Below are 13,775 nucleotides of genomic sequence, written 5' to 3'. Positions count from 1 at the left end.
AAATAGGAGTTGGCTAGTTTGGACAGGTGCGCTTCGTACTCTGGAGTGTCGACGTTGAGCATGTCTTTGTTTCCATCGGGGTTGCTTTCCTTCTCTTCCCTCTCCTCAACTGAGTTGCTGTTCTCCCCCCTTGACTCTTTTTTTTTTTTTTTTCCTTTTCTTCTTCCTCCTCTCGTCTTGGTCATCTTCCACGTCATCCCCGTCGTCGTGCCCAGGGGAACTGGGGGACAGGGCTTCCTCACTGGGGGGCTGCAGCTGCACGTGGGGTTGGCCTCTGCTCGGGGCGTCCTCTTCGCCCCCTCCATCTGCGCCACTTCCACCCGATTGGCTGCTTCTTGCACCCGATTGGCCGCTGCCCCCATCTGAGGGGTCCAGGGTATCCTGACCGAGCATGTACAGGGGGGGACTCATCCTGAGGCCGTCCGCGCCCTCCTGCTGGGAAGCGCGCACCGTAATTAACATGTTGGTGTCTCTTTTTTTTTTAGCAAGAATGAACTTTTTTTTCTTCCTCTTTATGAGCGTTATATGTTTCATGTGGATGCTGTTCGCAGTGTTCTGCTTCTCTAGAGAGGAGATGTAACCAAGCCCTTTGTCATGCAGAGGGTTCTTCTTTATCACCCCACCACTTTTCTTGAAGAGCGCATGCAGTAGATCCAGTACACTACAATAGAGTAGAGCTAAGCCAATGTACATCCTCTTCATTTTTCTTAAGAGGGTCAACAAAGGAGTGGAAGTCCTGATATGTCCTCCATTCTACGCAGTTCCGTTGAGCGAGCCAGTGTGTTTTGTTTTGTGACCCGGGTTGTGTGGGGTGTTTAAGTCCTGTGGCATGTTGCACCAGCTTGAGGCATTAGCCAGGACGTACTAACGAAGCAAGGAGCATACAAGCAGCAACATGTTTGCATTACCACAGGAGAGAGATCACCCCATCGGGTTTTCCTTTTTCCGCGGGGTCCTTTTTACAATGTGTACATTCTGCTACACTTTACACAGTCGGCGTCACAGCCAGTCAGCTAATCGTTTTGCTTATCTTTTTTTTTTTTTTTTTTTTTTTTATGCCCACTTACGAGAGTATAACAAACGGCACAGAGGAGGAAACGACCAAATTGTCAATTCGCTTCTACCCGTTGCAGGTGTATATACGCGAGGAGCAACTGCATGGACGGAGATAAATCAACCCTTTGCCAACGTGAACGCGAACGAGAACGTGAACGATAAAGCGAACAAGTAGAGAATGGGTCAGCAAAAATGTGTCATTTGACGGAAAAGCACAAAGTAAAACTGTTAGGTAAAACCGCAAGGTAACACGCTGCGCAGAAGAGCAAAAAGGGCATAGCAAATCTCATACTCGACTTCTCTCTCCCCCCCTACGTGCGCCAAAATGAAGAAGGCCGCGTTCTTCTCCACGCTCAAGTACGTCCGGGTCCCCTCCCCGCTGACCGTGAACAGGAACATGAGACGAGTGAGTTACACGAAGGGCGAGCGGCGAGGCGCGCCGTGACCGCGTTGCTAAACTTCCCCAAGAGGGGCCTGCAAAAAACGGTTGGCCCGCACGAGCCTCAGCACGTGAACATATTCGTCTGCAGATATGCATGAAAATGTTCGCGTATATATGTGCATGAGAGTACACCCCTGTCTCGCTTTCCCCCACCCCCAGTTCAACATGGCCGAAAACGACCGGAAGATCTTCTTCTCCTTTAACCTGTTTTCCGTCTTTCTGTTCACGCTGCCAATAGTTTACCTGGCCAAGGTAAGCCAAAATATGCCAACAGCTAGCTGCAAGTCGGGAAGACCTGCACCAACTCGATTATGTGTGCCACCCACCAGTAGGGAAGCAATTACACAAAGTGGCGAACGCATGCCACACACATAGGGACAGTCCAGACAATTTTCTGTGTCACCCCCGGTGCGGCCCAAGTGTGCATTTCTGTGCCCTACAGTTGGTGAAGTGGCTAGCTTTTTTTTTTTTTTTTTTTTTTTTTTTTTTCTCCCCACCAGAAGCAACAGGGTATCCAGCTGGCCCAGAGGACTGCAAGCACGCGTGCTGTATGTCGAGTCGTTCCTGCGGGTGTAAAGGTGGTAGGGGACGGCAGGAGGATGACATGTGTCAATTGGTAAACGGTGCATATATAGAACTAGGTGGGTTGATTCATACACACATAAAAAAACATGTACAGATGCATACAGGTATATATATATTTTTTTTTTCGTTATGTTCGCGGGCAGAGAGGGACCTTGCCCAACACTCGTGGCGTATCTTACTTGGAGTCAGGCAGGGGCTCTGGTTGCCCCTCCCCGTGGCACAGGGTCATGACCTCCCCATCATTCCTTAAGCTGTAGTAAAGGCAGTCCCGCTTCATACCCCCGACGCGCCTACACTTGTTCCACTCACGCAAAACGCACACATCGGGAAACAAAGATGTGCTAATGCACCTGCTGACCCCCATGACTGACGCCTTCTCCCGAGAGACATATTTTCTAATCGTCGCCTGGACAGAAGGATTCAACGTGACGAAACTTTTGTAGTACTCCTGCTTGTAAAAGTAGCTCAGATTCATGTTAAAGATTCCGTAGTAGCTGTACGGAAGGACATCTTCATCCTCTTCATTTGCCCCTTCCTGGGTCTTCCCTTCCTCCCTCTTTAATGACTGCCTGTATGAGAATTTCCTAATTGCCCAGGGGCCGTGGCGAAAGAGCTCCCCCCCAGTGGAGGATCCCCCCTCATGCCCGCCATTCGTCAAGACATATATTTCCCCCCGTGGGGAAAATATGTAGAAGGCGCACTGGCGAGGCGCTTCACGTGATTCACGCGATAGACGCGATTCTGCTTCGTGGAGGTCGTTCCCCACTTGGTCACTCGGTCCTCCCAACTGTGCACACGTATGAGAATCGCCTGACCCGTTCAGGCAAATCCGAGTATTCTTCTGCTGCCAACTATTGTTTCGCTCCCCGCCCGACCCAAACAACTCATCAACAACCAAGCCGTGCTTCAGATCGTGCGACAATTTCCCCAGGTGCTCGTCACACACGTGGCTAAAGACTTCAAAGCATATCAGGTTGAACACCACTTTCAAATATTTGTACTCATACTCCCGTGCACACACCTCTGCACAAGGTATATCGTAACGCTGTACTTGTACTAGACTCAAAAGACAAGCTCCGTGAATAATTACATGGGTATTGTTAATTACAGACATTTTTATTGTGCTGAGGTAGTTTTCCACGTCTTTTTTTTTTCTCTCTTCATGTTGTTCCCCTGGGGAAACTTCCTCCCCCCCCTCTTTCCTTCCCCCGGGGAATCTCCTCACCGCTTCTATTGAACCAGTAAGAACAGACTCGCCACAAAAATTTAAAAAGAAATTCCAAAACTGCTCATTGTTGATAACGTTACTGATGTTAATTCTCGTTGTGTAATTATAAATTGGCTTCGAGAAATAATTTACGAAGGTCACCAATAAGTAATGATCCTTTCTTACGTGTACATAGGACAAACACATGAACTGGCTAAGGCTCGTGGGGAGGAAAGTAATCTTTAGCATTTTAAATGAAGGGTTTGTGTACATCTCCCTCTCCAGATATTCTTCTTTATTTATTCTCTTCAACAACGTATACTCTTCTTTCCTTTTTCTCGTCTTTCCCCTGCATTGTCCTCCCTCCTCCATCACTTCGCCCCCCCCTGGTGCCTTCCCGAGACAACTCAACACATACACATTTTTGTACATATGCATGAACATCTTAAGATTTTCTTCGCTGAAGAGTTCACCTCGTTCAGTTCCTTTCCTAGTTGCTGCTCCCATTGATGATGGCCCTCCAAATTTCCTACTCCGATGCAACTGTGGCAGGTACGTGCTGGGCACATCCTCGCTGCCCTTCTTCATTAACTCGATCTTCTTTTTTAAGAAGCTCTTAATGGAGTCCAATGTCGGGTAGGTAAAGATACGCACTGATAAATCGGCGCCCACCGCTAGGAATATGTTTTTGTACACAGGGTGCTGGCTGCTGCAATGGATTGGGGGAGGAGGCATGTGGCTGTCGTTCTCGAACTGTGTAAGGGGGGTTTCCCCTCCCCAAGGAACCTTCTTCACTGTGACGGAGTCATAATCGGGGAGATACTTTTTGCTCATCCGCTCAAAGGAGTAAGAGATGATGTACAGGTGCAGCTGCTTCTCTCGGAACACCACGACCCAGTCGATGTTGTTATACACGTGATGGTAATTGTCCGGGGTGGCCACAAATATTTCTGGTGCCACGTGGTGGAGGCAGTTGGTACGTGCGTCTTGGCAAGGGGGGGAGGACAAGGTCGGCGCGAAGCCTTTCTCATTTCCTTCCTCATTGCCTTCTTTAGTGACTTCCGTAGTGACTGCCGTAGTGACTGCTGCTTGACCTCCCCCTGCACCAACCTTTGAACGGACTGCTCTGCCGAAGGAGGTACGCCTCTTGACCGCCCGCACCTGCTTGAAGAACCCCCCGTACGCCTTGCGCGCCAACACCCTCTGCAGTCGACGCACGTTGTACCCCAGGGTCCTCTTCACACTCATCACCGTTTTGAATATTAAGTAAATTTTATACATATAATCGCACGCCATTTCCTTCATCCTTTTTTTTTTATTCAAGTAGGTCCTGTAGTACGTGTTCATCCAGTTGTATATTTGTACCACCAACACGGACCTCCTAAATCGCATTTCTCGTATTTCTTTGAAGATTTTTTCTTTTCTTTCCTCCATCAGGGGAAGAAGACTGCTGATCTGATCAAAGTCACCACCATACAAATACCCATGCACATCTGTATACATACTTGAACCCATAAAAATATAATGGGTTCCTAATTTGAAGGTATTTTTTTCTCCAAACAATCTCATGAAATAATAAACAACATCATCATCTCTACAATGTTTCATGTTGTTCGGAATGTCCCTCACGCATCTGTTTAGCAATTCTCCCTTCAGCACCTTGTGAGACAAGCCTCTATTCACAACCTTTACCATTTCAATCGCTCCACACTGTTTCAACTGAGTGTAAATCAATCTCCTCTTGAAGGTATCTCTCTTCATTTGTTCGTTTGGTAATATACACCTAATGTAATGTAGATCCGTATTCTCCATATTGGAGAATAATTTATCTAACTCCTTTATATACTTTTTACTTACACTCAGGACATTTTTGTTGCAGATGGTGTGACTGCTGTCTGTGGTGGGTACTGCTACTAGTCCTCCTCCTCCTCCGCCTCCCCCCCGCTTTGCAGAGGCCAAGAAACAGTTCGCGTCACTTGGTACATTACCTACTCTTCGCTGGGCTGTTTGGCCATGCCCATTTTGTAATTTGCTCAGATTTCCTTCTCCGTGACCGGGGGCTGCGCCTGGTTCCTCTTCACCGCGTGTACTCGTCGATGCCCCCCCGCCAAGGAACCAGTTGCCCGACTGGGCAATCAACTCCTGTATCTCCACCTCAACCCGGTCGCTGTTCTTCTTTATCCAATCGTTCACCGTGTAAGCCACACACCCCGCGTAGTGCCTCACAAAGAACACGTTCCTCTTCACACCGTGCCTTCTACCTGTGAGGGACCCGTCCTTGCTGCTAACAAAGCCGTATGTACCCTTCTCCAGGTAACTCTTCTCATTATTTAAAAGATAAGAAAAGAAATTTTCATCCCCTTTCTTCTGCCCAGAGCTATTCAGCTTCGTGATATCATCTAGATTAGAAAATAATTTTTCAACCAAAAGGATTGTGTCTTTATAATTAGGAATAGAAATTTCAGTCCACAGGATATTTTCCTCCTTATAAATTTGCTTTTCTTTTTCTACTTCATTCATAATGTAATAATTGTTTAATTTTTCATTGGCCAGATTGATACACAGCTGCTCAAAGTCGTTGGAAGCTAGATCCTCAAACCCGTATAGGTCCAAAATGGAAATGATATGATTATTCTTCGCATACACAGACTCATTCATAATCTCTTCTATCTCTTTCGAAGACAAATGAATCCTATTTATGTCGCTCACGACTTTGTTAAATACATTTTTGTATATCACCTTTATCAAGCTATGCAGAGTGTACATTGAATTGTCTCTACTCCGACGGGTCCTGATCCTTTCCCCCGAGACGTGAATACATTTAAACTTTATCATGCTTTGTAGATCAGCAATGGGCAAGCGCAAACAGGCACATGCATTTTTGTAGCTGTGACTACTCGACTCATCGCGCTCCTCATTGTGCAGTGAATCACCTTCTCCTTCCACACCCGTATCAATCTCCCCCAAGTGAATAACCCCAGCGATGACATCCACAAGCTCATTTATCCTCCCCTCATCGTACTGTATATACCTCAGGCCTTCCATCAAGTGTTGAAAATTTTTTTCATCTTTCTGCTCTTCCTCAAGGGCAGATTCACCTGTACCACTGTCCCCCCCCTGGCTACCACACGTGAGAAGCCTATACCGATGAACATCTCTCACCAGTCCCCTCTCACTCAACTGCGCATCTGTCAACCCCCTAATGACTTGGTAAAAAATGTGAAAATTCCTTTCCCCCTTGTTGTGACTAATGCACCGATTGAGTTCCAGCAGGAGGATTAAAATCTTAATGTTGGAGAAGCAATAATTAAAAATGGTTTCATCTGTCTTCTTCCTTTCCTCAAACACCAAATCGTTGATCCGTCCGCACCTGCTGCTATTATTGTTCTTGATCGTCTTGGCGTTACTCATGGCCTCGATGATGCTGTTAATGTATATTAGTTTGTCTAGCCGTTGGCGGTTTGCATCTCCGCTCACATCATCCGGGTGAAGGTCTTCTGAAGGGCATCCACGGGAATATGTGTGACGGAGCAGTGTTGCATCTTTTTCCGCTTCGTCCTCTCCCACCCCACCCCCTCCATTCTTGTGGAAGAAAATGTAATGGAAATACTTGAAGAGAATTTTACAATTTTCCGTTTTCCCACTTCCGCTATGCCCCGACACGACGATGGTTTGTCTCTTCTTCTTCAGCACCATATTCTTGTAGGCCATGTTGCCGATGTCGTAGATGTGCGCTTGGTTTGCGGAATTTCCCTCGTCGTGCGAAGAGGCGCTCCTGTCTTCGAAGCACTCATCAGTCCTACCACCCCCGCCGCTATGCTTATCACTGAGGTTGTTGCCCCTGCCTCTTCCCAAGCACCCCATCCCAAACTTGTTCAAGTATCGGTTCATACTCTTCATTCCGTAGAGCCCCTTGATTTGCTTGTACGGGTTGATGGCCAAGAGGAGGGACACATGAAATGTGTATATCTTATTTTTCGCATATCGGTTTTTTAAATTTTCTATCACGTTGGGCTCATTCAGTTGTATAATGTCGACGTTGTTTTCGCTGTCCAGATGAATGTGCTCCTTCAGGCACGGGGTGACATTCTCTTTGGGGACATTCTCCAGGGTCTCTCCTTTTCCTACAAGGCAGGCGCGCGCAAAATATGTGTCAAATGAATTGGAAGGTCGAATGCGGGGAAAGCTACTCCTCCCCCATTCGTATACTTATTTTATAGTAGCGCCAACAAATTAACATGTAACTGCGACGGCGCTCTAATCTTTTTTATCTAACTCTTAAGGGTGTAAGACTTTCCCGACTCGCTGAATCCGCACACCTCCATCTTCTTATACATGTTGTTGTAGAAGCACCACACATATTTGTCCGAGTGCACCTTCCCACTATCCTTTCTTTCATAAGATCCCTCTCGTTTCGAGGCACCTGCACTGTTCGTCGATCCCTTCCCCATCTCCTCCCCCACATTGGATATGTTCGAATAGTAAAACGTTTCATTGCTCTTAATATGTAGAGGAGACGCCATCTTAAAGTCAGATTTTTTTTTTTTTTTTTTCTCCACCTCAAGAGGGGGGGATTTTGCATTGATGTGAATCCCCCAGAGGTGGAAAGTCTTCCCAAAATGGTAAGCAGTTCGAAAGTGCCTCTTCGGACAGGTACATATGTAATATGTGTACGCATACGTTCTTGTGTGCTGTTCTGTCTGCGCCTCTGTCCACCGTTTGTGTCCCGTTCCTGTGCTTGTCTTCGCCACGCATAAAATATAAATCGTTATGGGCACGCTAAGTCTAACCACTCAACGGTTCACGCGACGATATCGTTTCTGCGAGACAAAATGGGGACAACAACCTTTGGATCGCTCACCCGTTCGATTGTTTCTCCCTTGGAGTGTTCGACAAATGGGACAAGATCCTCTGCCCCACCAGATGTTAGAATAAGCGAAAAATGCTTCTACTTGTAAGTACCAACGGGATGGACAAATGAGGACACTTCGTCACCTCCCTCGAGCTGAACACATCGCTCTCTGATCCTAAGGCCTATTTTGCGTAACTTTGTAAATACTATGATGAATGTCTCTCTCCCCCTTTTTATATCACACCTCGTTCGTGCGAGTTGATCCTTTTTTTTTTTTTTTTTGCTTCTCCGTTAGTGATAAACGGGAGCAGTAAGTATAGTAGTGGATTGTGCGCAATATGCCTTCGACTGCATTAGCACAAACTGGGGGTTTTCAAGAATACACCCATGTGGACAGTCAACGAGAAAAAAAAAAAAAAAAAATGCAGAATTATTCTTAGCTGCTCACGTTAACGCTAAGTTGGAGTCTTTTTCTTCCTTTGTGTGTTTTCCCAATTTCCCCCTTGTGCATATCTGGTGTGACACGATAATTTGGCATGCTTTGTGATTTTCTGTTTGGCGGCAGTCAATTGGACTTCCGTTCAGGGGGTAACATCAGCAAAGTGGAACACCCCAGCAGGAAGGAAAAAAAAAAATGCAAAAAAAAGACAAAAAAAAAGACAAAAAAAAAAACATACTACGCAGAACTACAAACTTAGCAACGTTGCAATGTCGATCCTCGTTTGTAAATTCAGAAAAGCGGAACACCCCAGGGCGGAAAAAAAAAATATATTCACTTAGACATTTACACATACGTATGTATGGCCAACCCTGCTGCTGTGTTTTTGCTTCACCAAATGTGCCACTTTTTTCCACACAGATTTGTACATATGTTTGCGCGGTTACCATTGCACACCGTGTTACCAATTTGTGTACCATGAAAAAAAAAAAAAAAAAAATGTGCTACATATGCTGCTTTTTTTATGAACGGTCCAGGTAAAAAGGGGATAAAAATAGCTATTTTTGCTGCTAATTTGCCTGACCGTTCATAAAAAAAAAAAAAAAAAAAAAAAAAAATAGCTATCCAAAGGGAAAAAAGGCGGCCCACTTCCCCAACAAAAGGAGAACACATAAAAATGGAGGGAGAAACAAAGTGCTAATTTTTTCGGCAATGATAAATTCTATCTTCAGTGAACTTAATATTTTTCCTTATCCTTTCCACATCTTCCACTTTGGACGGGTCATTCATGTCCTGCCAAAAGAGCATATGGAGAGGTGTGTTACACATCCCCCCCACCAAAAAAGAAAAAACCGTACATATGTAATTTGTCCATTTCATGCTGTACACACACACACGCTTTTGGGGGTGACGGGGTGCCCCTGTGATGGTTAATTCGTAAGTGTGTTTTGTTTCTCTCTCTGTGCTTGGCGAAAATATTTCTCAAGTTGGGTGGATGCGGAACAACTGTGGTTTGGCTACCTTCATATCGGACAGCTCCTGTTTGTACTTGGACAACCTGTCTTCCAAAATGGATAACTTCATGCTTCCCCGATTCTGCGCAATTTGCACACGCGCATTAGGGGAGAGAGTCCACATGAATAAGTTTTAGCACGGGAGACAAATGAGAAGTGTTTTTCGGACACGCGGGATTACTTACTTGACCGTTTTCCCCCTCTGAAGGCTTCGCGAGTTTAAATTTTCGCTCAGCTGGGTCTTCTGAAAAATGAGCAAACAAGGAACGATATATGTAAAGATGATATATCCTATGGGGGACATTTTTTTTGTTGTGCTGTGGTGGCTCCTTTATGCCCGAAGGGGGTAACCTGTGTGGGTGGGGAGTGCCTTATCTGCCTGGAGGGTGGGGGGAAGGGAGTAGAGCGATGGTGTCGCACGGGGCTTACTCCTCGTTCGCCTAGTGCGACATGCCGCTCGCAGGTGTGCTGCCTTTCTTTTCTTATTTTACCACTCGGCGCAATGCAGAGTGCGCCAATTCCTGCCCCTTCTCCGAGGAGACGTAAGCTATTTCGTCACACGCGCATTCAATGTTAAGTATCTTCCCCTTGGACAAGAAGAACGAATTGTTCATGGACACCTCCGTGTGCTGATCCCACGGATAGCTATTGTAAAAATTAAACACATTCATCTCATCTTCAATTATGCTTTTATTAAACTGTTCCATTTGTTCATTGTCGTGGTATATCATTTCATTTTTGTTGGTTATATTTTGTGGCTTGTATTGGTACTCCTCTTCTGTTTCTTTCATTTGGCTTCTTTCCTGTGAGGGGGGGGTACCCCAGCTGTGGATGAAGCATGAAGAACTAACATTTTGAAGAGGACACCGGAGGGGAATACGCGCTGTGCAATTACCTTCCTGATGGCACAGATAACTCCTTTGTATGTGCTCTCGATGTCTTCAAAGAGGCTTCGTTCCTCCTCCAGCAGATATAAGGTCTGGGGGAGGAGCAGAAGCGCGGGTACAATTATATGGGGCTCACTTTTTCAGGTGTGTATTTCATAAATTTCTGCACACAATATCGGAGCAACTTTTTAACGACATCTCCCTCCCCTAAGCTTCACCCCCTGTCAACCCACTTACCTCCTTCTGAATAGGGTTCCCATAATTTACAAAATGCTTGTACACATAATTCTTCTTGTACGTCACTATTTCTTCGTTCTGAGGCATGTCGGTGTGTGCGTGTATGTATGTGCGTGTGTGCATGTGCGTGTGTATGTGTATGCATGTGGAGGGGGGAACATGGCAGACGGAAGGAAAGAGTTCGCTCGTCCTATGTACACCACACATATGTGTGTCCATTTCTTTCGTTTAAAAAAAAAATGACCCCTTGTCGCATGGCAAGTGTACCTCCTCCGTGTCACGGTTGTACCAAATGTGTTTTTCATACACCTCGAAGGTGTTACTTATCTCGTTGCAGTTGTTGTAGTACACGAGGATTATTTTGTTCTCTGGGATGAGGAATATTTTCTTTTTGATTCCGTTGTGGCGTCGCTTTAGGGGTGGGCAAGGAATGGGGTTAGGTAGAAGCGTCCACGTTGACACGCATACAAGGCGCACATGATATAGTGCACACGAGAGGGGCGTAGCATCCGCCCTCGTTCAAGCACTCCTTTAACCTCATCCTTATACTTCACAGTCATTTTTATCGCGTAGTACTCCTTCCCGTCGAACATCTGCCAAGGGGGAGGGTAAACGGGATGGTAAGCGGAAGGGTATGTGAAAGTGGGAAAGAACAATTCCTCTCTCAACAACCACCAAAACTGAAACTACCGACACGAACCTGCAACTTATAATTCGTTTTGACGCTCGGAGAAAGACACATCGATCGGTATGTCACTCTGGGGTGGAGGCAGGAAGGGGTGCAAAAAAAAAAATAATTTATTGTACAGACCAACACAGGGAAGTTTGCCCCATAAACGATGCAGACTGAACAACACATACTGGTCATTCCGGTTGGAAAAATATTCCATAAGTTTTGAGTCTGTTATCTGTGGTGAGTAGGCAGGACGGCGCGATTTGTGTGTGGGGGCAGGGGTCATCATTGTCCTTTTTGGCTACTCCGTTGATGGCCACTTATATTTGGTCGATCTGCTTTTTATTCTTCCTCCTGTTAACCTCTAGGTAGTGGATCAGTCCATCGGGTCTGGGGTGGCACAAGAGGGGGGGGGGAGAGCGGGATCCTTGTGGGGACACAGTCGATGTGCAGTTTGGCGACTTTTTCGCGGTACGCACAGTGCAGTGTGATTACCTATTTGGGTAGAAGGAGAAGTGGGAGTAGAACCCTATGCTCTGCAGGGGGGTGGGATGTTAAAATGGGGGACACTCGTGAAGGTTCCTCTCGCAGGGCTTTCCATTTGTCTCTTTTGTTGTCATGGCGTACTTCTCTGAGGGCCCTCAAAAAGTGATGACCAGAACTATCGTAATATTCAACTGTTTTAAATTTTTGTGGAAAGTACAGCTTGGCTTTTTTCCCGTCTCTGTGCATGGGGTGTGTGAGGAAATATCACAGTGTAACTGTTTGCATGAGGGGTTAGGGTTTTTCCGTGTGACGCGAGTCCTCCAAGGGGGGAGTGATATGAAGATGTAGGGGTGCCGGTGGCAACCTGTGGAGGGATCCACAATGAGCACCTTTCCTCACCTTCTATATTTGAACAGGCAACAGACTGATTCAACGTTGGTGTAAAATTTATTTCCAAAGTGTGTGTGCATCTCTGTCAGTCCGTCGTGCTGCAAAGGAGGGGGGAAAAAACAAATCCTACCGTAGAGACAGCCACACAGATGCTCATGCAGCAGTATTGGTGTGGAGACACGCATCGCTTCACCGTGACGGCGAGACAAACGGACCTGAAGAAAGTCCCCGTACTGGTCCCTCTTACAGTTCTTGTAAAAGGTCGTGTTGCTTCCTGCAGGGGTGGGGAGACAAAAGCATATTCCTCGTAAGCAGCTTAAGTCCACTTCGCCAGGGGGGAGAATTCAAACGATTCGAGGGACGAAGAGACGGAAAGACAGGGGAGGGTACCTTGCGGGTACTTCAAAAGAAACCTGTCCTTCCTAATTTTGTACAGGCGATTATCGATGATGGGGGTGAGGGCCTTCCAGGTGGGAGGAAAGAGGACGGCAGCAGGTGCATGGTGTAGCCACAGGGATATGTATTTCAGTAAACGCGTATGTATACCCATATGTATTAGCACACACGCGTTGTTGCACACTCCACCGGTGGCAGACTCCCCTTGGGAAACGACCACCCTACCTTAGCCCTTATGTGGTCGTAGAAGGCCGGAACAAAATACTCCTTGTTTTGCAGCTCCGAAACTAACGTGGCGACTTGCTCCGTTTTGCGAATATTTACCTGACCGGTCAGGTGGAGGGGAAGCAGTTACGAAGAGGAGCAGTTAACACGGGGAGATCGCGACTCCACATGAGCCCATGCAGACACATCTGCGTAGGTGCACTCCTCTTTGGTTCCCCCTTACGTAAATGTTCTTGTCGTTCCACAGGTAAAATATAGACCTATATGGGCAGTCGTTTACGTCGTATTCCCTGCCTGTGGGGTGTGTGTGTGTGGGTGCCAACCAATAGGTTCGTTCGCTGGTCGTAAAAGAAAGAGTTCACCATTTGGAAAATTTCTCCCACGTGTGTTTCTTGTCCACTGATGACAACCAACCTGAACCCATTTCTATGAACACGTCTTTTTTTACATCTAAGCTTTTTTTTATGAGTATCCACATGTGAAGGTAGAAATCCTTCTCGTCATTGGATCCTTCGTCTTCGAATTTGCGTTCCCCTGCCTGGGACAATTTTTCGCGCGTGAAGTGGAGGGTGCATCGACAGTCACGTCCATAGGCACACCGTGTTTGTGCATTTGATGAGCGCAAGGGGGATGAGGGGAGGGGAAGCTAATTGCCTCCTCTGTTCTCCCTCCCCCCCTTCACACCTTCTTTAGAGGGCCCCTTTTTTGTGTACCACTCTCATGCCGATATTCATGAGTTTCCTATACTTCGCCTTCTTCCCCTTTATGTCCAACACCTCAGCTGCATCCTCCTGCGCAGATCGTGGGGGGGGGCGGGTATGTGCAACCTCTTGTGAGACGTCCTCACTTTTTTTTTTTTTTTTTTTTTTTTTTTTTTTTTTTTTTTT

The 13,775-nt window shown here is 46.5% G+C and overlaps 4 protein-coding genes across 4 annotated transcripts in view; 1 reads left to right on the top strand and 3 right to left on the bottom strand.

Annotated features, from left to right (window-relative positions):
• Nucleotides 1-105: 105 nt before the first annotated feature.
• On the bottom strand, nucleotides 106-702 carry AK88_01652 (uncharacterized protein; the record flags this gene model as incomplete). Its single annotated transcript, XM_012479287.1, has 1 exon — nucleotides 106-702. The coding sequence occupies one exon, from the start codon at nucleotides 700-702 to the stop codon at nucleotides 106-108; it is 597 nt and encodes a 198-aa protein (XP_012334710.1).
• Nucleotides 703-1,381: 679 nt separating this feature from the next.
• Nucleotides 1,382-2,118, top strand: AK88_01651 (uncharacterized protein; the record flags this gene model as incomplete). The annotated part of the gene is made up of 3 exons (XM_012479286.1): nucleotides 1,382-1,462; nucleotides 1,658-1,750; nucleotides 1,999-2,118. The coding sequence occupies 3 exons, from the start codon at nucleotides 1,382-1,384 to the stop codon at nucleotides 2,116-2,118; spliced, it is 294 nt and encodes a 97-aa protein (XP_012334709.1).
• Nucleotides 2,119-2,258: 140 nt separating this feature from the next.
• Nucleotides 2,259-7,813, bottom strand: AK88_01650 (uncharacterized protein; the record flags this gene model as incomplete). Its single annotated transcript, XM_012479285.1, has 2 exons — nucleotides 2,259-7,414; nucleotides 7,567-7,813. The coding sequence occupies 2 exons, from the start codon at nucleotides 7,811-7,813 to the stop codon at nucleotides 2,259-2,261; spliced, it is 5,403 nt and encodes a 1,800-aa protein (XP_012334708.1).
• Nucleotides 7,814-9,277: 1,464 nt separating this feature from the next.
• AK88_01649 (uncharacterized protein) overlaps nucleotides 9,278-13,775 on the bottom strand; it is a gene marked incomplete at both ends in the record, with an annotated part of 7,299 nt that continues 2,801 nt past the window's right edge. Inside the window, 21 exons of the mRNA XM_012479284.1 lie at nucleotides 9,278-9,373; nucleotides 9,602-9,676; nucleotides 9,780-9,838; nucleotides 9,946-9,973; nucleotides 10,086-10,397; nucleotides 10,490-10,573; nucleotides 10,719-10,796; nucleotides 10,986-11,129; nucleotides 11,255-11,311; nucleotides 11,419-11,476; nucleotides 11,580-11,626; nucleotides 11,754-11,781; nucleotides 11,887-11,927; nucleotides 12,019-12,115; nucleotides 12,277-12,365; nucleotides 12,483-12,541; nucleotides 12,658-12,730; nucleotides 12,889-12,987; nucleotides 13,112-13,182; nucleotides 13,303-13,426; nucleotides 13,602-13,679. Of these exons, the coding sequence (XP_012334707.1) occupies nucleotides 9,278-9,373; nucleotides 9,602-9,676; nucleotides 9,780-9,838; nucleotides 9,946-9,973; nucleotides 10,086-10,397; nucleotides 10,490-10,573; nucleotides 10,719-10,796; nucleotides 10,986-11,129; nucleotides 11,255-11,311; nucleotides 11,419-11,476; nucleotides 11,580-11,626; nucleotides 11,754-11,781; nucleotides 11,887-11,927; nucleotides 12,019-12,115; nucleotides 12,277-12,365; nucleotides 12,483-12,541; nucleotides 12,658-12,730; nucleotides 12,889-12,987; nucleotides 13,112-13,182; nucleotides 13,303-13,426; nucleotides 13,602-13,679 (1,797 nt within the window). The remainder of the gene's footprint in view (nucleotides 9,374-9,601; nucleotides 9,677-9,779; nucleotides 9,839-9,945; nucleotides 9,974-10,085; nucleotides 10,398-10,489; nucleotides 10,574-10,718; nucleotides 10,797-10,985; nucleotides 11,130-11,254; nucleotides 11,312-11,418; nucleotides 11,477-11,579; nucleotides 11,627-11,753; nucleotides 11,782-11,886; nucleotides 11,928-12,018; nucleotides 12,116-12,276; nucleotides 12,366-12,482; nucleotides 12,542-12,657; nucleotides 12,731-12,888; nucleotides 12,988-13,111; nucleotides 13,183-13,302; nucleotides 13,427-13,601; nucleotides 13,680-13,775) is intronic.

The sequence above is a fragment of the Plasmodium fragile genome, assembly GCF_000956335.1.
Source record: "Plasmodium fragile strain nilgiri unplaced genomic scaffold supercont1.14, whole genome shotgun sequence".
NCBI classification, from domain to species: Eukaryota; Apicomplexa; class Aconoidasida; order Haemosporida; family Plasmodiidae; genus Plasmodium; species Plasmodium fragile.
This window is presented reverse-complemented; position numbering and strand designations above follow the sequence as displayed.